Here is a 21,589-nt window from a genome sequence, read left to right as displayed (position 1 = left end):
AATATACTTCTACTGTGAATAACTGGAAAAATGTATTGCGAGATCTAAAAACTGAATGGAAAAACAATGCAAAATAGTCAGAGGGAGAACTGACCTTGTTATTGGTTTCACAGTGAACAAGGGCTTCTTTGTAAAATTTAATTGCTTTTTCATAGTTTCGCTGGGCTGTAGAATGTTTTGCAATCTCAGCACAAATTTCAGCTGCTAACTGTTTCTGTGCAGGAACTGCATCCAGCTGTTGTACTTGAGCCTGTTTAAGCACTCTGGCTTGTAATTCCCGAGCCTAGTGTGAGGAGAGCAGTGAGCAGTCAAAAATTTTCAAAGGAATTAATTTTATCTACTTTAAAATAGTGTTCTTAATTTTTTTAAGAGAAGGAAGCACTATTTTGCTGCTTCATACACCCCTACCATTTTGCCTAGCAGGGAAGGAGAACTAAAACACAAAGTAAAATCTGGGGAGAACTTCTAAAACCAAGGGAATAAACCTGTTTAAGAGGCAGTAACATGACTGAGCAGATAGTCCAGCTGAAATGATCAAAATAGAGGTGCGGTTTTGTGTAAATTAATGTGGCATCAGAATGAAAAGGAACAGGGAAATATTTCAAAGAGAATGGGTACTAGGAGGGACAGTTTTGAGGGTAGTAACAAAACCAACAAAAACAAAAGGAGAGAAAGTTTTTTGAAGTGTGATACAGTGAGAAACCTGGAAGAACTAAGAAAGTAAAGAAAAGATAAGAGAAGGAGATTGCTCCAGGGAGAATTTTACTAAAGGAGAACTGGGTTGAAAAAAGTCAACTTTGTGAAAGAAAATGGTACACTATAAGGAAAAAAGAAGAATTTAACAAGAGATTAAATACCAGTATCGGTAGGTTTTTAACTCTTACATACAATTACATTTCTAACCAATCTACACACTTTACTTTTCTTGCTGGTCAGAAGATGCTACCAAGGCTTACCATTTCTGTTACCTTCACTTTCACAGAGTGGAGGTATAATGGAATAGAATCTACTGACCCAACCTCTTGCTCAACCTTTGTGTCAAGAAAGCATCTTCTAAGGGATTAAATCTCTAGCTTCCAACTTTGTCCTTTCTAGCCTTCGTCTGAGTGGTAATATTCAACTCCAGAATGAACAGATCTTATTATTGCTATTTAAAATAAACAGTAGTACAACAAAATGACAAGTAGCCATCAAAAGCTGTTCCAGATTGCTCTATGAATGGTGTTCAATGCCGAGCTAAAGATACGTAACATTGCTGTCCCCATGGCCAATTTCATTTTCACCGGCTCTGTTAAAACTATGCTCCACACACAAATGAAGGCATAGTACAACTGCAGGCTTCCAGTAAAAGCTTGCATTCTGATTTAAAAGTCAGGTAATACTGCTTGCAAAAAGCTTAGATTTTCTAGCCCCTTATGTATTTCAAATTTTGCACCAGTCACCGGTGCTTTACCCCTGGCATATATACACATTCCCACATTCACAGGAATATTATGGTTAGAATCTGGGATAAAAGTGAAACCAGGGATAAACACGAGGACATTGCAAGCTTTCATAGGTATTTATTGTCAGTCTTTTACCTGTTGTAGTGAAGCAATAGCTTTGTCAATCTTCTCCATTTTGCTGTAAATTTTTGCCAGAAGCACCTGGTAACGTACATCTTCCATCAGTGAAGACAATTCATTAACTGCAACAATCACATTTAAAAAACATTATTCTTGAAAGAACTGATCCTGGTAAAGTCAAAGAAAGATGAAGCTCTCCACATACTCCACACAAGAGCTTACATGAAAAACTCACAGCTCCATCTTACCTACTTAGGATTGTGATTTTAGGCAGTGTTTTGACAGCGGGCAGAATATGCTGGTAGTGAGCAGAGTAAACATTACACACTACAAACAAAGTGAAATTTAAGGCCAAAGATATTGAAAGATGCAAAAGGAATACAAAAAAATTGAGACTCTCTAGTCTATTTGCATTCTCAGAAATAGGAGAGAAAATATTTTTATTTAAATGGACAGGAAATAAAGCCATTCCTGACATTTCTTGTCTAAATCCTCTTCAAAGTTAATGAAAAATGTCCAAATCGATTCAATGTGTTACTGTACATGCAAAAAGCATGACTGATGAAATTTCTAGTCAGACCTCAAACTACATTTCTTTTGCTAGAGTCTGAACCAAGCATGAATACAAAGTTATTTTAACTAAATATTTCAGTATCTACTTAAAAAGCAGCAAGTTACTTTTGAATAATAGTTAAAATGTATACACATAAATTAATATTTGAAGAATACAAGTTCTCCCTGGCTTATATTCATTTTAATCTATTGACAAAATGGTATCTTGAGCACAGTTTCACATTAAAATAAAAAAGCCATGGAAATCTATGTTTTGTCTCTATTAAAATTAAAAAATAAGTATGTAGAGCTATACTCTATTAGCAAATTGGTCTTCAAGGTGCTGTACTTGTGACATGCTATTCTAATTCAGAGATTAGACCATGGAGACAACCATGTAAGATCATTCCCTCCAGTACATTACCTGTAATTCGTTTTTCTTTTGCAAACTAAGGATATTTTAGCATTTCTAAAAAAATTTAAAATATTAAACTGTTAAATAATTTTCCCAATCAGTCAAGATAAACATTTTTCACATAGAGAATTTGTGTATATCAAAAGACATACAAAAAGGGTATTGGCTTATGTACTTTCTCCTTCAAGATGGAAGAAAAGATTTTAAAGTACATGGAGCAAACTGTAGTTACTGCTAATTATCTTTCCACTCTAGAAAATCAAGCTGTCTTGAACATGATTATTAAATTAGCCAGATCCTCAAAGGCTTAACTAAGACAGGAATACAACATTAAATTGGAGGATTTTTTTCAGTAACACGTAAACAAGACAGAAAACCAACACTCCCTTGCAAAGCATGAAAAAACCCGGAAAATAGTGACGTAAGAAAAACTTACAGAATGGACTAGTAATAAGACTTGATAATACTGTTTTCATATTCAGATAGCCTCAAAGGTTAACAAATGTAATTAAACTACTGCAAAAAGATTTCCTTAATTAAGGCTATAGCTCAACTAAACAGCTTAAAACTTCTTAACTGCCTTTTAATAAAAACAAGGGGAAAAAAATCCAGAAGTTTAAGCTTTGTAAGTTCATATTCCTAACATGTAAAAGGGGGATCCTGAACATCTTCAACCAGTTCAATTTCTTTGCTCTACAGGATACTGGGTAGTATTTACCACCTAAACAACCATCCCCTAACAGCAGGATTGACTCATCTATACTTGATCAATTCAGAATCAGAACATTTGTTAACGCAGAAGAACCTTGCATGTGTGGAGCTCTGCTATTGCATTACTGACTTCATTTTGAAGTTTAAAAGTCCTGGCAAAACATATTTAAATGTAAGTGAAGTTTAGTTTAGAGTGCTTGACACGTAATAGTCTCCTGTGTTGAACAGTTCAAAAAGAAGTTTACATGGAACTCTTTTACTCCTTAGAATCATGCAGAAAACACAAATAACAATAGAAATTGTACGTTTTGCTGTGAATTAATAACAGTCCTACCAGGCTCATGATCTAAAGCTTGCTGAAGCACTTTTTCTGCCTTTTCATACTGCTTCAGTTTCATTAAAAGCTCAGCCAAATCATAGCCAAGGAAATTCTGTTCACCGCTTCTCAGTGCAGCCTCATAGTAACTGATTGCCTAAAAGGAAGACGCAAAAATCTGTGTATAATTTAAAGACAAACCTTAAAGACAACAATCTTGCTACTTAGGTATTTAATGACGTGTTGCTTAAGAATTTCCTTTACTTTCTTTACTTCTCTTGTAGCCAAGTAATTTCTAATAAATATCATATTAAAAGTGCTATTTAGTTGCAAGTTCAAGGCTTCCAAAAATGTAATGCCAAATTAAAGACAAATAGAATAACTAGAGCCCACATTTTGATCAGCATGCATTTACATAGCTTAACCACGTTATCACATTCTATCTTAGACAGGATCACTGTCAATTAAACTACATTTTCATTAGCTGCTGAAGTTGTATAATTCCAGTCAGACTAGAGTTATAAAGTTCTGTTTCAGTGTGTACAAAGGACACATATTTTCCCCATACTGACCTAAACGGAAGCAAGTGAAAATGATAACACTGAAAACACAATGCACACTTTGAACGCACTCTCCAGCAGCTTGAGGTTCCCCAAATAAAATCATTTGCTTCTGCAAGTTTTCCCAAAACTTTTTTTTCTGTTTCTCCTACAACAAGAAGCTAAAGCTTCTATTACTACCCTCCTACTCAGTGTTAATGTTAGGAGATGTAGCAAAACTGGGTCAATGGAGAAGCAATTAAACGTGGTTTTGAGTGCAGGCCCAAACCACAGAATCTGCAAGTCACCTGAACTACAATTGAAGGGATTTGAATCTACCAATGTGTGGGTCCACCAACTTTGCCTTTGGCAAGATGATCTGAAGGGATCTACATACTTATTTTCAGGATAAAATGTTTGGTTCAGCAATGTGAAGTAAAGTATTTCTTCTACCCAACCTGTCAGGCAAAGCCCACATGTTGGCAATAACGGACACAGTACCCAACTAACCTAATACAGTACTTATAGAATACCTTTGAGTAGTTATGTGTTTTGATTAGGGCTTTTCCAATTTTACTTGCTAGACATGGATCCTTTGGATTTTTCTTCAAGGCCTGCTCATACACTTCTATGGCTTCATCAGGCTTCAACAGTAAAATATAAACACACATAAATCAAGGATTAAGATAAAAAGCATATGAAGAAAACAAAATCTGGTAACAACTCTAGGAGTGACTGCCAAGTACTACTGATTTATAAGGTACAATACTTCTGAGAGAAGAATGGTCACTTTAAATTTGCAGTAAGTATAAAGCCCACGTAAATTAATATTTCCATGCTAAAACAAAATACGGAGAGAACTTAGCAAACAAATGAGTTTGAATTAACCTCATTCTTTTTCCACTGAAATTTTATTACTACTGTTTGTCACTAGTTAACAGAGGTAAATGTGTTACTGTGGGATGATCATCCATTTCTCTCCTCTAGCCATGTTATAGCAGATCAAACAAATTCTACTTTGTGTGATAATTCTTCATTAAGGAGAAAATTATACACAAGCACTAATAAATAAACAACTACTAATCATTTACAGATCCCCAAATTAGTAATCTAAATTATCAGTTGCTTGTCCTAACTCAGTCTATTCTTTTAACATATGAATATACACCTGTATCCTTCAATTTCCTAGGTCTACTTGACTACATTGTCTTCTACAAATACCAAGGAACATTTCCAGTTCACCAAGAAAGTAAAGGATGTAAAAAACCATATAGGAACTATATAATTTAAAACTTTTAAATAAAAACAATCGGCATGAGAACTATGTAACCTAGAATTATTTTAAACTTCAGAACACTTCTACACATCTTCAGCTCCTTTCTGATTTTAATTTAGCTCTCACTTGTTAAGTCAGCGTTCTTCTAGATAAAATTCCCTCCTTGACTTTCACTTGCTCAGTTTCTAGAAGAAATGCATTTTCAGTAGTTTTGTTTTGAATTTAAACAGTTACAGTGTAGCCAATAATTTGTTTGTTTGTTTTAAATCTTAAAGCAGTTTCTGTTTGCCAATTACAAATCGAGTCAGCATGCCACACTGTTTCAATTAGACAAAGTCAATGAACACTCCAACTTCATTCATCTCTTGCAAGCACTTACCTCTTGAATATTCATGTATGCATCACCAAGAAGAAGAAAAGTATGAGCACTTGGCAGTTTTTCTACTAGGTCACTGGAAACAGAAGACAAAACCTTGCTCAATATTTAACATGTCAGTACTGGAATCTAAACAACAGAAGGGCACAACAATTTTATCCTCTGCAGATTTTAGTTTTTATTTCTGAAAATAAAGCAAAAAAAATCTGAATGATCTTTTAAAGTAAGAATTCCAATTACCCTTTAAATGTTACCACACTTACTCAAATGTCACTAAATAATTCTGATTTATGGTAGTAGAGAAAAAAATGAGCTCACAATGCTATCATTAAATATCTAGGAAACTATATATGCACACCACAAACTTCTACCTGTAGCAGGCAGCATATAACTTCTTATTTTTCCTATATTGAAGATAAATATCTGCCATTTTTTCTTTAGCTTGCACAAAGTAAGGCTGTTCAGGTGTAATATTTCGGAGCATAGTCAAGGCATGTTCAACATCTCCTTGAGCAATTGCCAGATCTGCATTTGCAATCACAACTCTTAGTTCCTCAGGAGTTCCAGAAAACTCATTAATGGCATCCTGGAGTACTATAGCAGCTTCATGCTGCAAACAATAAAACAACAGAATTAATTTATTTCCCATTATTGAACAGTCAAAAATAAAGATATCATAAGCCGGTGAGTATTTAGGGCATTACACAAACCAACCAAAAAACCACAAAAAACCCAAGTCATAGTATCCACTTGATTTGCTATAGTGTTTTTCCTCTCTATTTTGTAAATAAAGTTTATGTGATATGAACTACTATAAAAGGTTTTAGTAGAGAAAAGAACATTTGCGTTGCATATATACAAGTCATGCTCAAACTTCAACTAGATGATGTCTTTAGCACTTTGCTCTAACAGGTCTTGCTTTGAGCAGGATGACCTCCTGACTACATGACTGAATGGCTTCTCTTATATTCTTAAACATATGTAGTGTCCTACTGTTCATCCAGATACTGCTGATAGTAACAATGCTGCTACACAAAGATAAAGATATGATCCAAAAATATTGTCAATAGCATTCTGATCACAAAACAGGAAATCTATATCCCAGCAAATGAACATCAACAGTATAAAATTAAAGGGTTTTTGTAGGCTTAAAATTGAACACCTGGAAGCAGGTGGGTTTTTTTCCTCTGTACAATTTAAGGTACAAGTTCTCTAGTCAGATATTCACATGCTAAAGATTTTACTCAGCAAGTAAGTCCTCTTGGTAAAAGAAGTGATGGTTTTCTATTCTGAACTAATGAGAATAGACTCTTCTGTCAATGGGAAGAGGAAGCTGTTTTCAGGTGTGTTTTACAACTAAACAAGTTTGCCATCTTACCGGTTCTCCATTCAAACGATGAGCTTCTACCAACTCTAGGAATACAGACACACGATCACTTGCATCAATTTCAATACTTTTCCCTTTTGTTTTTGAGGAAGCAGTAGGTTTTCTCATTCCAGGCAAGTTCTTTGCCATCTGTAAGGTTTTAACAGCTTCTGACAATTCTCCCATCTTCTTCTGGGTTTGGGCCTTAATTAAGTGATAAATGGGATGTTCTCTCACCTACAAAAAATATAAGATAAAGAGTTTCCAAATTTTACTTTATATATAGTATTCAAACCCCTTGCAAGACTTTTTTTTAAAGATTGGCCTTCATTCCAATTTTTCTCCAAATATATATACAATTTCTATTTCAGTAATTTACTTTAGACTGAATTTTAAGGGATTCCAAGTATCTCCCACACTGCTGTTTATCAGGCTATTAATTAAAAGAATTATACAATCATTATTTAGCACAAGTCCTGCCTGCCATTTCTCCACCTTCATAAAACATACTTCATATGAAAAGAAAGTGTCTACAAGGGAAATATAACTGTATGAAGTAGCAAGCACCTCAGTGTCTCCCAACTAGGTATTAGTCTTCAGGTTTCTTATATCACTTGGAGGAAGAAACTAAGATGAGAACATTATTTGTGAGGAAATGGTAGTTTGGCACTTTTCAGCTAAGGAGTCTCGAGAGACTTGGCACAACTCTGACTTAATGGGTGGTGTGTAAAGTGTTTTCAACTCTATGTTAATCCTACATAAAGTTCCACTGATGTAAACAAATCAAAAATCCCACACTGCAATGTATTAGCTCATTAAATAAAACTGGTGAGGACCACTGCAAAACAGTGTATGTTTTTTAATACAGTGCTCAATTTACAAAATTTGCTCCTGAGGGGACAGAAAAAATGCACAAAGATGTGACATTAATGGAAGACAGTATAGCACATGGCTACTCTTTTAACACTTACAGTGCTTTAAGCATCAGGAATTGTCAAGAGGTAACTACAGACCCCTTCTGATCCCCTCATGTATCTGTGCATATTTACATTAGCAATTGTACATCTGTGCAAAAAGTCAGGAAACAATACTGGATGACTCTTCAAGTTCTTCTGTGTTGGCTTCTGAAGACTGTTGCAAGGTTAGTCTGAAATTACAAATTCTGTTTATATATTTTTAATATTTAAGTAAGGATTTCAGGAAAAGCTGCCATTTCTTTCTTTTGTATTTCAAAGCACTTTCAGTATGTTGTAATATGGTATTAGTTTTGTCCTTATGGTCATTTCTTTGATAAATATTCAGATACCACATTCATATAAACATTTAGATATTAAATTTGTAGTGGAAGTCATAAAAAGTTCAGTTGAAAATTATTAGATCCAAAACCATACAGTTCAGATGACTGACTGAATAAAATGGTTTAATTCTTTTGTTCAACTCACCTCAAAATTGTAGCTTAGACAAAGTTCCAAGGACTGAGAACATAGTTTAGTATTGTTTTGAGCCAAATACACCTGGGCCATCAGTAAATGTGCATCTGCATAAGAAGGATTCCTTTCCAGACAGTAATGCAGATTACTATAGGCTGCTTCAATATCCCCTAGGAAGTTAAAAAAGGAAAAGCAAAAAACAGTTGACATGAAATGCAGAGGTTAAATACAAAACATTTATTATTTACTGAATTTTTTTTAAATAAATGTCAGCATTTAATGATTAAACTCATATACAAAGTATTATGTGGCTATGCCGTGAAATCAAAAGCAGGTCAAAGGAATGATATTTTCCCATTGTTCCATCTGTAAGTCATTCAAAAAGTGAACTTTTGGGGAAGAAATAGATAAAAAAATACTATATTTATGTGTCTGTACAATTAAGATACCCTCATATAAATTACAAAAAAGGCAAATGCAAATATTTTTCACTTAGCTGTAACGCAGTGTTCTGAAGTGAAAGAAAAATATTCATTATGATTTAAATGTGTGAAATTATTTTTTTATCTTTAATAAACTAAAGAGGTGGATAACTAACCACTCATATAACTATTACCTGACAAGTACTTCACTTTTGCAATTAAAAAGACAGCTTGTTGAAGACCAGGCACAGTTTTCACAACAGTTTCAAGAACAGAAGCACAGTGCTTAAGAAGTGGTGAAGGAGACTGACCAGAACTTGCAGGCTAGGAGTAAAAAAAAATCAAATCTCATACTGATGTTTTAGACTTTCAAATATTATAATTTTATTCCAGATGGTGGGACAGACGATAACAATGGAAAGCTACTTGTTTGCCTGTTAAGATTTTAAAACTCTACATAAACATATTTATGGAAAGGTTCTATAATTAGGCTAGAAATCCAGTAATGACAGAATGACAAAAGTCAGCTCCCAGTTATTTCAGAAGAATAATCCATTTGAGGAAGATACTATTTAAAGAAATTTTAAATGTGTATCTTCTGCTTTAAATATGTCAGGTCCCCATTCAATGTATTAGGTTCTACATGGCTTTGTTCCAAAACTAGCACAAAATTCAGTCACAGAAAATTAACCACTTAAGTAATATAAAAAGGCAATATTCCACTAATTTTTACCAACACACAAAATGAACCGAAATGAAGAAAGAATATATGTATATTGAAAAGATATCCTAAGCCAGTAAAAATATTTCATGAATAGAGTGGTCAGTGTGAATACCATAGTTGCACAATGAGATACCTCTATTCACCGTATTGTTAGAGTTTCTTAAGAGATACTAAGAAAGTATAACTATACACACAGAGTGCATTAAATAAATATCCCAAGTTTCCTCAGCTGTCATTACTGCAACTTGCTCGCATTACAAGAGATGTATTTTTATCATTATTTTGATTATATAGTGGTATAATATCTTAAAACACACACTTACTTCAAATAAATTCACATTTTAAGAGGAAAAATTTCCTATATTTTTGCTTCCTGATTAACTGGTCTCAAAATGAAATAATTCTCATTTTCAGACAGATGTGATCTACAGCTGCTTACCTGTGCTGGGCAAAAATTAAGGTATTCTCTCATAATTTCTAGCAAGAAATCAGGGTTTAGTTTTTCAAAATATTCCACACCAAGAGGAAATCCATGCAAAGATGAAAAGTGAGTATCCAGAACATCATTCAATAAGGCAATAACTTCTTCTTTTCTCTTATGTTTTTTCATAGCTAGGACTGCACGCAAGAAAGACAATTCCTACAGAGAAAAAAAACACAAAACCCCCAAACATTCTCCATATTCCAGATACATTAATCTGTTACTCATAAAATACGAAATAATTATTAATGTTAGCCATTTCTTCTTTATATTTTGGAATACTGTAAGACATTTAGTATATTCACTGTAAATGACACTGATGATTATGACATCGATTCATTCCTTTAATTTGTTGAAGACTCTCTAAATTTGTCTGAGCAGAAAATACTGAAAATAATTAATATCTCCTTGTCATTTCAAACTTATCTTCAGAGATAAAGCATTGTTGGAAAGCAGTGATGGCTTTGCTCTGCAAGCAAATAGACTTGCGTTGCAAAGTTAGGGAACACATTACTTAGATAGGGAGAAAAACTGAAACTTAGATTTAACAGTACTCCATTAGGAATGCTCTGCACGAGTGATTGAAATACAGAACATGTAATAGCTCAGATTGTAATCAAAGTATTTTAATGAAGAAAGATCTCTCCTACCCCAGATTTCCCAATGGACTGTTGAATTTCATTAAGAAACTCCAACTGCTGCTCTGCGTCTTCTAATTGTCCTTGTATTAGCTGACAACGAATGATTCCTGTAACATATTTAAAGACTTTATTGTCAATTCATCTTCCTAGTCAAGCATATGCTTTGTATGCCAGAATTAACTTTTTCTCTCCTCAACCTCTTCATAAAGTGGTGACATGAGAAGAAAGAATGGATCAAGACTTATGATAATGCAAATGTTACATACCTAGAAAAACCTAGGGGAGATGATACATGATTGATACATTAATATATGCAATGCTATAAAGCAGTTTGAAATAGTAAATCTTCAACTGGTTCTAGACTAAGCAGAAGAACCACAACGTTTAGTTTCTAAATTCAGAACAAGTACAAGAAGGAAATCAAAATAAAAACACACACAAACCACTCCTACCATCTAAATTTTTCATACTGTTTAAGGCAATGGCATAGTCAAGGGGGAAAAAATACAGGGGAAAACTTGCCAAGCAAATATGACATATTTTACCTTCCATTTTCTTGACAGCAATGGGACTTTTTATAAAGTGGTTTGGTTTTTTCATGTAACATGCACCTGAAGTATGATGTTTTGACTATGTTTTTCAATCTAATTTGGACACAAATGTAGATACGGACAGCTTATTCTATCAACTGCCCTTGATATTTTAATTTTTGTCGTGCCTAAGAGTTCTCTAGTTTCTAGGCTTTACAGAAATAAAATAAAAAAATAAATAAAATACAGACATGTCTGTTCCTACCATTACTTTGAGAGTTCTGTTAGAAAAGATCCACTTTTCAAAAAGTAAGACCGAAAGACATATTCAGTGAGGAGAATCTGTTGCTACAGGGAAGACAGCACAACATGAATCTGGAAGTACAGCCCAGTGCTCCTGTTCTAACAGTTATAGATTTTCCTAGCAGCAGTAGTAGGAAAACTTGGTCAAAAAAGCATTTCAGTAAAAGAAAGTATAAGACCTTACCAGTTAGTGCAGAAACACTTGTTTCATCAAGTGTCATAGCAGTCTTGTACCATTTTAAAGCTTCCTTCACTTTCTCTTGTAAAATCATTTGGTAGCCAAGTTCAGTAGCAAATTCTGCATTGTCAGATTCCAAATCAAATGCTCTTTCAACTAAGTTTTTTGTATGTTGAAGGATGAGCTGGTTCCGGCCACACTAATGGTAAAAACAATCTTTAAACCTTAAGCTTTTCTTAGTTTTCAGATTCAATTAGAAAAACACACTGAACATACTGTAGCAGTTGAGACAACAACATCTCATACAAAAATAATATAATCTGTAGTAATTCTACAAAATAGTGACATTAAAGTGGGATGGATTCAAACATAAATATACAATGCTATACAACAAAGAATAGTTGATAGTTGCTTTGAATGCTTCCTTAACAGCATTTCTGATAAATACAGAGACTAAAAAAACCTTCCATTTCAAGGCTATTGGATTAACCTTGTCATTTTCCTACATAAAGAACATCATTGGTAGACATCTGAATATTTTCATTGCAAACCTGTTTCTAATTTAAAAGCAGGCAGTAAAACCATTTTTGGAATGAGATGGCTTCAGTATTGTAAATCATACTGAATGTGGTTACCAAAGGCTACATGAGTTAATCTATTTCGTTTGTCTGCAATCTTCTACTTTTTAGTAGACATTTAACATCTGCCTACCAGAAAATAAAACAAGAACCAGGATTTTTAGATAGTTGCATACAATAACATACTCACTGTTCTGCTGAAAGCTAAAGCCATTTTACAGAAGAGCTGAGAATTATGTGGTTCTAACCTATCCAGTGCTTTAATTAGGTCTCCCAGTCTTGCCGAAGCCTTGGAGAGAAAGGAAAGATAAATAAGTAATAGAAAGAATTAACAGATTAGGACAACTAAAGGATTTTCACTAAAAACTACTCACATTTTTATTGTGGAATAATATCTTGAAATTTAAATTCAGAGGTTTTCAAGGCTAGGAGTTAAGACTTTAGAATTCCTAAGAAAATACTCTGGAGTAGTAAAGCAACAATAAAGCAGATTATGTGTCCTCTAGCCATGCTCTAAAAAAAGGTGAAAGACTTGAGCTAAGTCTGATATAAAAGAAGAGTCCCATAAAGCAAGACAGTCCAAGGAATCTGATCTGTGAATCCTGTTTGGGCTTCGGTGTGATACGGACACACATGCTCAAAAACAAAGCACTTCCAGATGCTCAGACTTTTAACATCAGTTTCTCAAAACACCTAAGGTGATTTTCTGGGCTTACAATAATCAGGTACACAGAATTTTTTAGTATGATTTTAGATGCAGGCACCTGAAACATGTTTAAATCTAATCAGGCCCTTAAATTTTTCCCTAGACTTGGTTCTTAGTTACATGTGACATTTTACCCCAGAATCTTTAGTTTACACTCTACTATGTCCAGCAAGTTTCCTTCCTGGACAGATTCACTGGAGTCATCAATTCTTACTGTTTCTCCACATTTCCCATGACTGTGTCTAAGTAAAACTTAAATTTGATTATAAATAGACAAATGACTAAGTTCTTTAAATAACTAAAAATATGTTAAACAACCTAAAATACCTTTTCTTCTAGAACTTGAAAACTCCTGAAACAACACACCGAAAACACTTTTTTTGCTAAATCTCCATGTAAATTATACCAGTATTTTTGCATAATGAGAAAAAAAAATGAATGTTTTTTTGGTAACAATTTAGACCAAGTATTTTAAAATTTCCAGAAAAATGCCACAAGCACAGTATGTACAAAATACATGCATGTGGCCCTGTGCAAAAAAAGAAAAAGGATCTTGCGAGTAGAAGGAAGTTATGTAGAATTCTTAGAGCTGAAAAAAACAAACAGTTATTGTCAAAATATGGTGAACAAAACACAGGGTATACAGTCTAACATCACAGACTGTTGATAACTAACTATGACCTGCTTCCAAAAATCTATCACTACAAGACCTCATTATTTCCTTTATTTCAATTAATGAAATACTTAAAAATAACGGAAGACTTGCAATAACTTATGAACTTATCAAAAGAGCATTTAAACAAAAAAAAACTTGCTTTGATTCAAATCAACATGATTCAATTAACTGTCTAGTGGAGACTTCTGTTTGACTTGATACCTGTTTTCTGGAAAGATGGGGTTAAAAATTTTCTTTTCCTTGGCATCCAGAAAACACCTCAAGAATAAGCTAGAGCAGCCATTCAAGTCAGAATAGGTGAATATACTCCTTCTGCAGATCAGAAGTGTAGCACAGGACCAGACAAAAGTACATGAGGAGAAGACATAAAGACAACAGTGCATGTGGCATCTAGTCCCTACAAAAGCTGTGTTGTGCTCAACATTCTGCTAATAAGAAGACTCACCTCAGTTATATTTCCTTCCCTGCACAGAAAATGCAGGGCCTCCATTCTTATGGCTTCTAAATTGAGGGCATCTTTCTGCAATAGTCTAAAGCCAAACAAAAAGTGAATGTGAAGAAACCAAAACAAAACCTTTGCTCAATCATCTATTTTATCCTAAAATGAGAATAGATAACTTGTATTGTGCAGTCATTTTACATCATGGCTCTCAACTGAAAGCACAGCTCTTACTCCATGCCTATCTAAAGAAAGGCCCTCTTCCATCCCAAATAGATTCACGTATTGATGTAGCATCCTCACAGAATTGCAAGGTTGGGTTCTAATAAAACCTAATTTACTTAAAATTTATTTTAAAAAAACTGATTTAACTAATTCACACTCATTAAAAATGAATGGAAACCTATCCACTTTTGTTTCTAAGAGTCCTTAGAGTGTAAACATGCCAAGAAAACAATTCAGTGGTGTGCTACTTCATACTCAACCTGTGCGCTGTTTCAACTGTCTGCTCCCAGTCCTGCAAGGCTAGTTGTAGCTTCATTTTCTTTATGAAAGCAGGAATGAAGTTCGGGAAGTTTGCAATTATCTGGTTCACAATTTCCAGAGCTCCTGAATAATTCTGTCGCACCTCAAAATACTGCGCCTAATGGAAGGAAGGGAAGCCGTATCAACAACCTGTACACTCGCACAGGTGAGAAGATTCTTTCATACAGAAACCAGGAAAAAGAGCTAACGAGAGAAAAATCTTTCCTTACGTAATAGCTTTACCTCAATATCCACCACAACTAGACATACTGCACCAATCCAATAGCAAAAGATGATGTGTAAAGCCTGGTGTGCATGTCATGAGCACTCTGTAATAAAGCTCATTGCAGCATTCACAACTTACTAGTCAGTTGCAAGCAAGAAAAAGACAGATGTAGCTGAAGCATAAAATTGTTTTATTAGTTTTCAAACAACTTTGTATAAAGTGTCTCACAATTTTAGGATATTTAACACAACCCACTAACGAAATATCTTTTCAAGCCCGGAGGTATGTATCTTGTAAAAACCCACACACAGCAGGGAACCGTTGTTGCCAGAATTAACAATTTTTAAACTATAAAGTGATTTACAGAGTGCTCTAAATACAAAACTACTTCATGTTAAGTATCACAGTTTTAAATTAATTCAAGTAGAAATCAGGACTTCAACCCTGTTTTGTTTTGATGCTTTAAATTTACTTACCATGTTCCATTTGTGCCATTTTATTTCATCTTTTAAAGACAGAAATGGTTCAAACACTGTAGTTTCTGAGAGTTAATCTCTTAAGCCCTAGAATGATAGCTGTCTGTCTAAAACCTAATTGCAGTAACTAAATTTCACATATACTGTTAATCTAATTCAATGGTCCACATGCAGCCAAACATTGTGCACGCTCTCCTGAACTTTATCCTTTTAATATTCATTGAACAATTTTTTTGTGCATTTAGCTTTAGAATACAAAACGAACATTATGTCAATGTGTAACAATGTCTGTGATATAAACAAACCAATATGCTCTGAAACAGAAAAACATGTGAAGACAATCCATACCGCTCCTTTAAGGAAATATAATCAAAATAAACGCTTGAAACAGACTAATGACAACTAAAAAAAACAATGTTCACAAAAGATCACACTACAGTGTTTAACTACTACTTTTTTGCCATGGCTAACAGCAATTCTGTAACGTGCGTAGGTGTCCCATGCAAAAAGGAAGCCATCACACATATTTTTACATTTTCAGGTGATTTGAAACCTCATTTTGTACATACAAATACATGAATAGAAAGGTTTTCTTGTGTACATAGTAAAGTCATAACCTTAATATACATTTAGACTGACTGTATTTAATCTATACCTTTCTTTTTTACATTGGTGTCTAATGCACCCTGAAGTACCTATATGATCTGAGCTATATGTCTATACCTTGGACAAGCTCACTACAGACAACTCTTCTCAGAATCTCTCTAATCACTCTACAAAACTAATACGACATTCAGGAAGAGTTAAAATCATGAAGCAAACTTACTTTACCAAGCAGTGCAAAAACATCATTGCCCTCCTGCAGTGCTTCATCAAAGTATTTCACAGCTTTTTTAATATGAGTTTCCTTCCCACAGGTGAGATCAAGCCATGCTTTCAAAATTAACCCCTGTAAACAAAACATAAATAGGAATTCTTCATTAAATAGGCAGTAAAAAAATTATACTAGATACAATAAGCAGAAGTGACTTAAATATAAAACAGGACTTAAGAGTATCTATGTAAATTATTTAGAATATATATAATTATAACCAGTCTACAGCATAATCTAAAATGTTAGTAATTCATTCCAGCGTTAAATTAAACAAATAGTGTATTTACTTATAGCACACCAATAGCACTGAACTAGTCTAACATGCTCAGCAGACAGAACAAAACCTCACAGAAGTGATCACATTAGATAGAATATTTTCCGCAAACATTTCTGCACAATGTTTACTTAAGATTTTGCTTATATAAGACACAGAGAAACATATGGGTGCTGAAAAAAAGTGAGAAACTTGGGGGTTTTCTTCTACTTTCTGATTAATAAGAAAAACTTATGTATGAAGGTCAAAAGTCTGACATTTCCCAAATCTTTAACAGTATTATTAAAAAAATTTAAAAATAGAACTTTTAAAGGTGAAATGTGGCTTTTCATTGAAAAAATTATTACTTGTAATTATGAATTTTATTTCTCTTATGTGTTCCAGACATTAACTGTAGCTTAAGAAAATCAAATCTATTTTGAATTGCTGAATTATTTAACCAAATTATAACTGCCATCAAAAAAAAAATTAAAATATAAAATGTCACTAGCTCTTTGGTATCTTAAAGAAATGAGTCTTGTATTTAAAACTCGAAAGTTAGCAGAAGAGACATATTTTGTAACTGCTAATAATCAGGGTCATGATTTTGTTATGCAACACAAACTGTCTGAACTTCATATACTGAAGCATTTTTTTAAAGAAAGGCAGGTATCGTACTTCTATACAAGGAGTACACAGAGTATCTTATCAAAACAAACTGTATATATTAAGCAAATCATATTTCACCAAGTTTAAGCACCCTGAACAACCTCTAAAAAAATCTGAAGTACATATAACCTTGAATTGTCAAACTAGAAAAAGAGATAAGCATAACTGAAAGCAAAAAAAAAAAAAAGGAAAACTATTTTTTCTATATATTTAAATATTAATGTACTTATTCATCAATATGCAGGTATCTATAAAAAAATAAATTACCTATTTCAAATATTATTAAATACTTCAGCTGCAATTATGTCCTACTAAGCAACATTCCCAAATTCTTAAGAACAAAAACCAACTACTATGACTTCAATAAGCAGTCATAAATACTGCTATTTCACCAAAATGACCTGTCCTTAGTTTTCTTAGAAGTTAACATACTAATGCTTTGTGGTGTCCTTAATTATTTCTTCATTATAAATTATTTCTTAATTAGTATAAACTAGTCAGTAATTTAAAATAACTACCAATTGTAATTAATAATCGGTGTTAGTTGAAAAGTTCAGCGCAGGCTGTGTCTCACCTAAAAAATCCATTGCGCAGGCTGGAAAGGTAAAAAGACCTTTCCCCAAATCTTCGTTCGCGAAGACTGGCCATTATTATTAGTTGAAAAGCTAAGCCATTACTTAATTCATAATGTAATGTCAGAAATTAATGTTTAATAGTTGCAGATTTCTAACCCATGTAATATTATATCAATCATAAAACTATAAATTACAAATTGAGCAATGTACTGAAACACACAGTGGGACAACTCACAAACAGCATATGTGTTTAATACTAGTGTCCTAAGAGAACTATTATGCATTCAGTTCTGACAGCTCTGCCTCAAAGATGTTGGACTACAAAAACTCCCCAATTTTTTGTGTTTCTCTACTTGAGCTAAAGCTGATACCTCCTTAAAAAGAAAAAAACACAGTAAGTTTTCACAAACCTCTTTAGAGATTAAAGATTCTAGTGAATTTTGATGTCTGTATATAAATGCAGAAGACATTGCTACATATAACACTTATAGAGATTTCTAAAAAAAAAATTAGTAGAACTCCAGGCAAACGTACCCTTTAACAACTGCTGAAAATTTAAATCCCCAATCCTCTGAGTACTTTAGAGTTTCAGATTCAAAACAGATGTCTCCCTCTAGTGAGACTATCATGCTTATTTTTTTGCTAGGAATTATGATGCTCAGTATCAAGTAACAAAACTGGTTTAAGTGGGTGTTACTTCCATTTATTAAGTGAGTTTTTTTTCCATTTATTAAGCCATTATTTATTATTTACTAAGTGAAAACAAATAGTTGGTGGAGAAAAAAATTATCATGGGAATTTACTCAGCTGTGTCAAATGAATTTATGACATTAATTAAGAAAGTACTAGAATAGAAAATAGTTAACCTTCAAATAGCATTAATGGAATAGTCAAGCTTCACAGTACACATGGCCCTATCAATATTTTACATATGAAGAAAACAGTTACCTCTTTACCACCACCAGAAATTTTGATCATTCTATCAACATATTCCCGGGCTTTGTCCTCACGACCAAGATGCCACAAAAACAAGCCAGCATAGTACAGAGCCTTCTGTCCTGCTGTTTTACGTTGCTCCTTCAATTTTGCATCCAGCTCTAGAATAGCATCTCGATCTGAAAAGGTTTTGTTCAGAGCTGTTTTGTTGATAGCCTCTCAAAATATTACAAAAGAGCAGCACATAAGCCAAGGTCTTCCAAAGCAAACATTGTTTTCTTTATTGTACATCGATAAACACAGAGGCAATCCCTCCCAACTAAAAATATTTATCAGGTACAGACAGAAAAGGCAGAAGAGGGTTCCCATGAACATGGCTCATGGGAAGGGGAAGTCCCAGTTTTCAGACTGGAGAAAGGAATACTAAGGTTCACAAAATTCTTTTTCTCTATTTGTATGGTCAGGGAAACTTGAAAGATAGAAATGGCATGGCTTTAAAGATTTCTTAAATTGCAGTTCTGCTCAAAAGTACCAGTATCAGACATCAGTGAAAAGAATCACAAGAAACTTGATTCAATTTTTTTTCCCTCAAATATTTGTTCATCATGGTGGATAAGTCAGACTTGTGTGTGTGTGTGTTTTATTTTAACGTTCACTCTTACTCTTCAGAGTTTTGTGGTTTGGTTTTTGTTTACCATCTTGTAAGTGTCACTCAATAGTGACTCCTATGTCAGATGCAAAGCTGGAGTATACCTTTTTAAATTAGGCAGAATTAGCCTACAACTCTCAGGCCTTCATACAGAGCTGTTTAAAACATAAAGCAGCATGTTTTAGTGAGCATACCTGGATTAGGGCTCTTTTTGTGAGCATAAATCAGAGCCATCATTGTACAAAGTGACACCTCCTGTTTGTTTTTAAGAGACTCCAACTGTCGAATACCCTCTTGGACATCACCTAATGAAAACAATTGCAGAATAAGGTATAGCACTTTTCAAGATAAAGAATATCAACATCAAACATCAATCTGACTTAAATTTTCCTGTCTATTTTTAATTCCATGCTTTTGTTCATTATTCACACATCCACTTTCACTTCTCTGTGCAAGTCTTTCAAACAGACACAAGAAAGAAAATAGCACCTCAATGCAGACAACTTGAAAGGAGTTATGTGCTAGTTCTGCCAACTGCCATAAAGATGAAAATCATATTTATTATTTGCTTCATATGGGGCATTGAGCAGCTCTTTTTGCTCCTGTTTCTTTATATAGCCAGGATTTTTGCCCTGCTTGTGTGAATATTTTGAACATCAATAGGATAGACAATATCTTCAAAAATTATATGATTGTAACACAAATAAAAAACATCTGGGAGTTTGGGAACAGATACACTACCTCAAAATCAACAAACCTTCCTAGACCCTGCTACAGCCCTCTGCCACTTTGGGTTGTAAATATTCTGTGACATCCTTGAAATACAAATATAGCTAAATAAACATATCAGAACAGTTTAATGTACACAAAGATGACCCCAACAGGTATTAGCTATCAGCTCCCGGAGGCAGAGAATACAACAGAATCAGATACAGCTGCTTTGAAGGGAAGAGCTATTAGCTGGGACACGGGAATGACTTTGTGATCGAATGCTGTATGCGTTTGGGTAGAGCTCAAATTCCTTTCAGGGAATCCATTTACCTGACCCATGTTCACGTAACCATTAAAAAGAAAAATACTCCGTATTTTTCACTTTGGCACTATGTGATCTAGATCACTTTCATCCAAACTGGAAAGGAGCGGTGACAGATCACGATACACTGATGATTTCCTCAACATGGAAAACAGACTCCGTAGAGTGAGTTCTGTGAGGCGAGGACGAGCAGCATTACCTGCCCTAAGCGCGCCGTAGGCCCGGTAGAAGAGCAGCACGGGGTCGCTGCCCAGCCGCCCGAGCGCCTCGTCCGCCGCGGCCCGGACGTGCTGGAATCGCCCCTCCTGGCAGTAGTAATTGAGCAGCGCCTGCGGGGGGAGCGGCCGCGGGTCACTCGTGCGATCGCTTCACCCGGGACGGCCCCGGGGACACCGCGCCGACCGCCCCGCACCGCCTCGTCCCGTCCCGACCCGCCCCGTCCCGTCCCGACCCAGCCCGGCCGCCCGCCCTCCTGCCCCGGCTCCGCCGGGCCGTCCCCGCTCCATCCCTCATTCCCAGCCGCTCCTTCCTCCCGGGCGGGGCGGGGCGGCGGCGGCGCCCACCTGCTGCACCTCGGCGTCCATCGTTGCTACCCAGCGGCACGGCGGGGGGGCTCCGGAAGGGCGAGGGCAGCGCACTGCCATTGGCCTGGACGGGAAGGAGGCGGGAGAGGCACGGGAAGGAGGCGGGAGAGGCACGGGAAGGAAAACTTGTGGAGGCCGGCGGTCTATTGCGCCCCCTGTCGGCGGGTGGGCGGTGCCGCCGGCTGTCCCTCAGGAGGGGTCACAGCCGGAATGCCGAATGCGAGCTTCGGGAATTTGTTTGTTTTCTTGCTTCTTGGCTGAGCATACGACTAAGTGGCCCACCCTCCATAGGTTTCATAATGTGACTCAACCCTGAGCACTTCGAGTTACGTGACACTTCTCTTGGAAATAAAACAGCAATAGGATAAAATCCGATACAGAAAGGTCGCTTTTCCCTCATCCCCCTGTCGTTCCTCCTGGAGAATTTCAGAGGTGCAAAGACTAGTAAAATTCATATTTTCCTCTGGAGGTGAAAGCGTCCTCAGCCATTATTTCTAGACACCAGGAACAAAAATTGCTGAACAGCGTTCCTTTGGAACGGGTGCGCTTTCCGTCTAACAGGAAA

General features: G+C 35.3%; 1 protein-coding gene across 5 annotated transcripts in view; it reads right to left on the bottom strand.

The window, feature by feature from the left end:
- Nucleotides 1–21,129, bottom strand: part of TTC21B (tetratricopeptide repeat domain 21B) — a 35,319-nt gene extending 14,190 nt beyond the window's left edge. The window contains exons 1-20 of one of the 5 annotated variants that reach the window (XR_003533533.1): nucleotides 21,004–21,129; nucleotides 20,640–20,769; nucleotides 19,602–19,712; nucleotides 18,771–18,937; nucleotides 16,278–16,400; nucleotides 14,710–14,867; nucleotides 14,231–14,315; nucleotides 12,594–12,692; nucleotides 11,832–12,024; nucleotides 10,824–10,921; nucleotides 10,132–10,332; nucleotides 9,163–9,292; nucleotides 8,559–8,716; nucleotides 7,129–7,353; nucleotides 6,122–6,360; nucleotides 5,754–5,826; nucleotides 4,632–4,742; nucleotides 3,578–3,716; nucleotides 1,581–1,687; nucleotides 95–283 (exon numbers count right to left, since the gene is read on the bottom strand). Coding sequence is in view for 4 of the 5 variants with exons in the window: in XM_027678705.1 (XP_027534506.1) it covers nucleotides 95–283; nucleotides 1,581–1,687; nucleotides 3,578–3,716; nucleotides 4,632–4,742; nucleotides 5,754–5,826; nucleotides 6,122–6,360; nucleotides 7,129–7,353; nucleotides 8,559–8,716; nucleotides 9,163–9,292; nucleotides 10,132–10,332; nucleotides 10,824–10,921; nucleotides 11,832–12,024; nucleotides 12,594–12,692; nucleotides 14,231–14,315; nucleotides 14,710–14,867; nucleotides 16,278–16,400; nucleotides 18,771–18,937; nucleotides 19,602–19,712; nucleotides 20,640–20,769; nucleotides 21,004–21,084 (2,817 nt within the window). In the remaining variant the exon portion in view is untranslated. Of the gene's footprint in view, nucleotides 1–94; nucleotides 284–1,580; nucleotides 1,688–3,577; nucleotides 3,717–4,631; nucleotides 4,743–5,753; nucleotides 5,827–6,121; nucleotides 6,361–7,128; nucleotides 7,354–8,558; nucleotides 8,717–9,162; nucleotides 9,293–10,131; nucleotides 10,333–10,823; nucleotides 10,922–11,831; nucleotides 12,025–12,593; nucleotides 12,693–14,230; nucleotides 14,316–14,709; nucleotides 14,868–16,277; nucleotides 16,401–18,770; nucleotides 18,975–19,601; nucleotides 19,713–20,639; nucleotides 20,770–21,003 lie in introns of those variants that run through there. The other 4 variants (XM_027678705.1, XM_027678708.1, XM_027678707.1 and 1 more) reach the window with 4 other exon arrangements.
- Between the last annotated feature and the right edge of the window lie 460 nt (nucleotides 21,130–21,589).

This window comes from Neopelma chrysocephalum, unplaced genomic scaffold, assembly GCF_003984885.1.
Source record: "Neopelma chrysocephalum unplaced genomic scaffold, ASM398488v2 Primary Assembly neopelma1_44, whole genome shotgun sequence".
In the NCBI taxonomy this organism is placed as follows: domain Eukaryota; kingdom Metazoa; phylum Chordata; class Aves; order Passeriformes; family Pipridae; genus Neopelma; species Neopelma chrysocephalum.
This window is presented reverse-complemented; position numbering and strand designations above follow the sequence as displayed.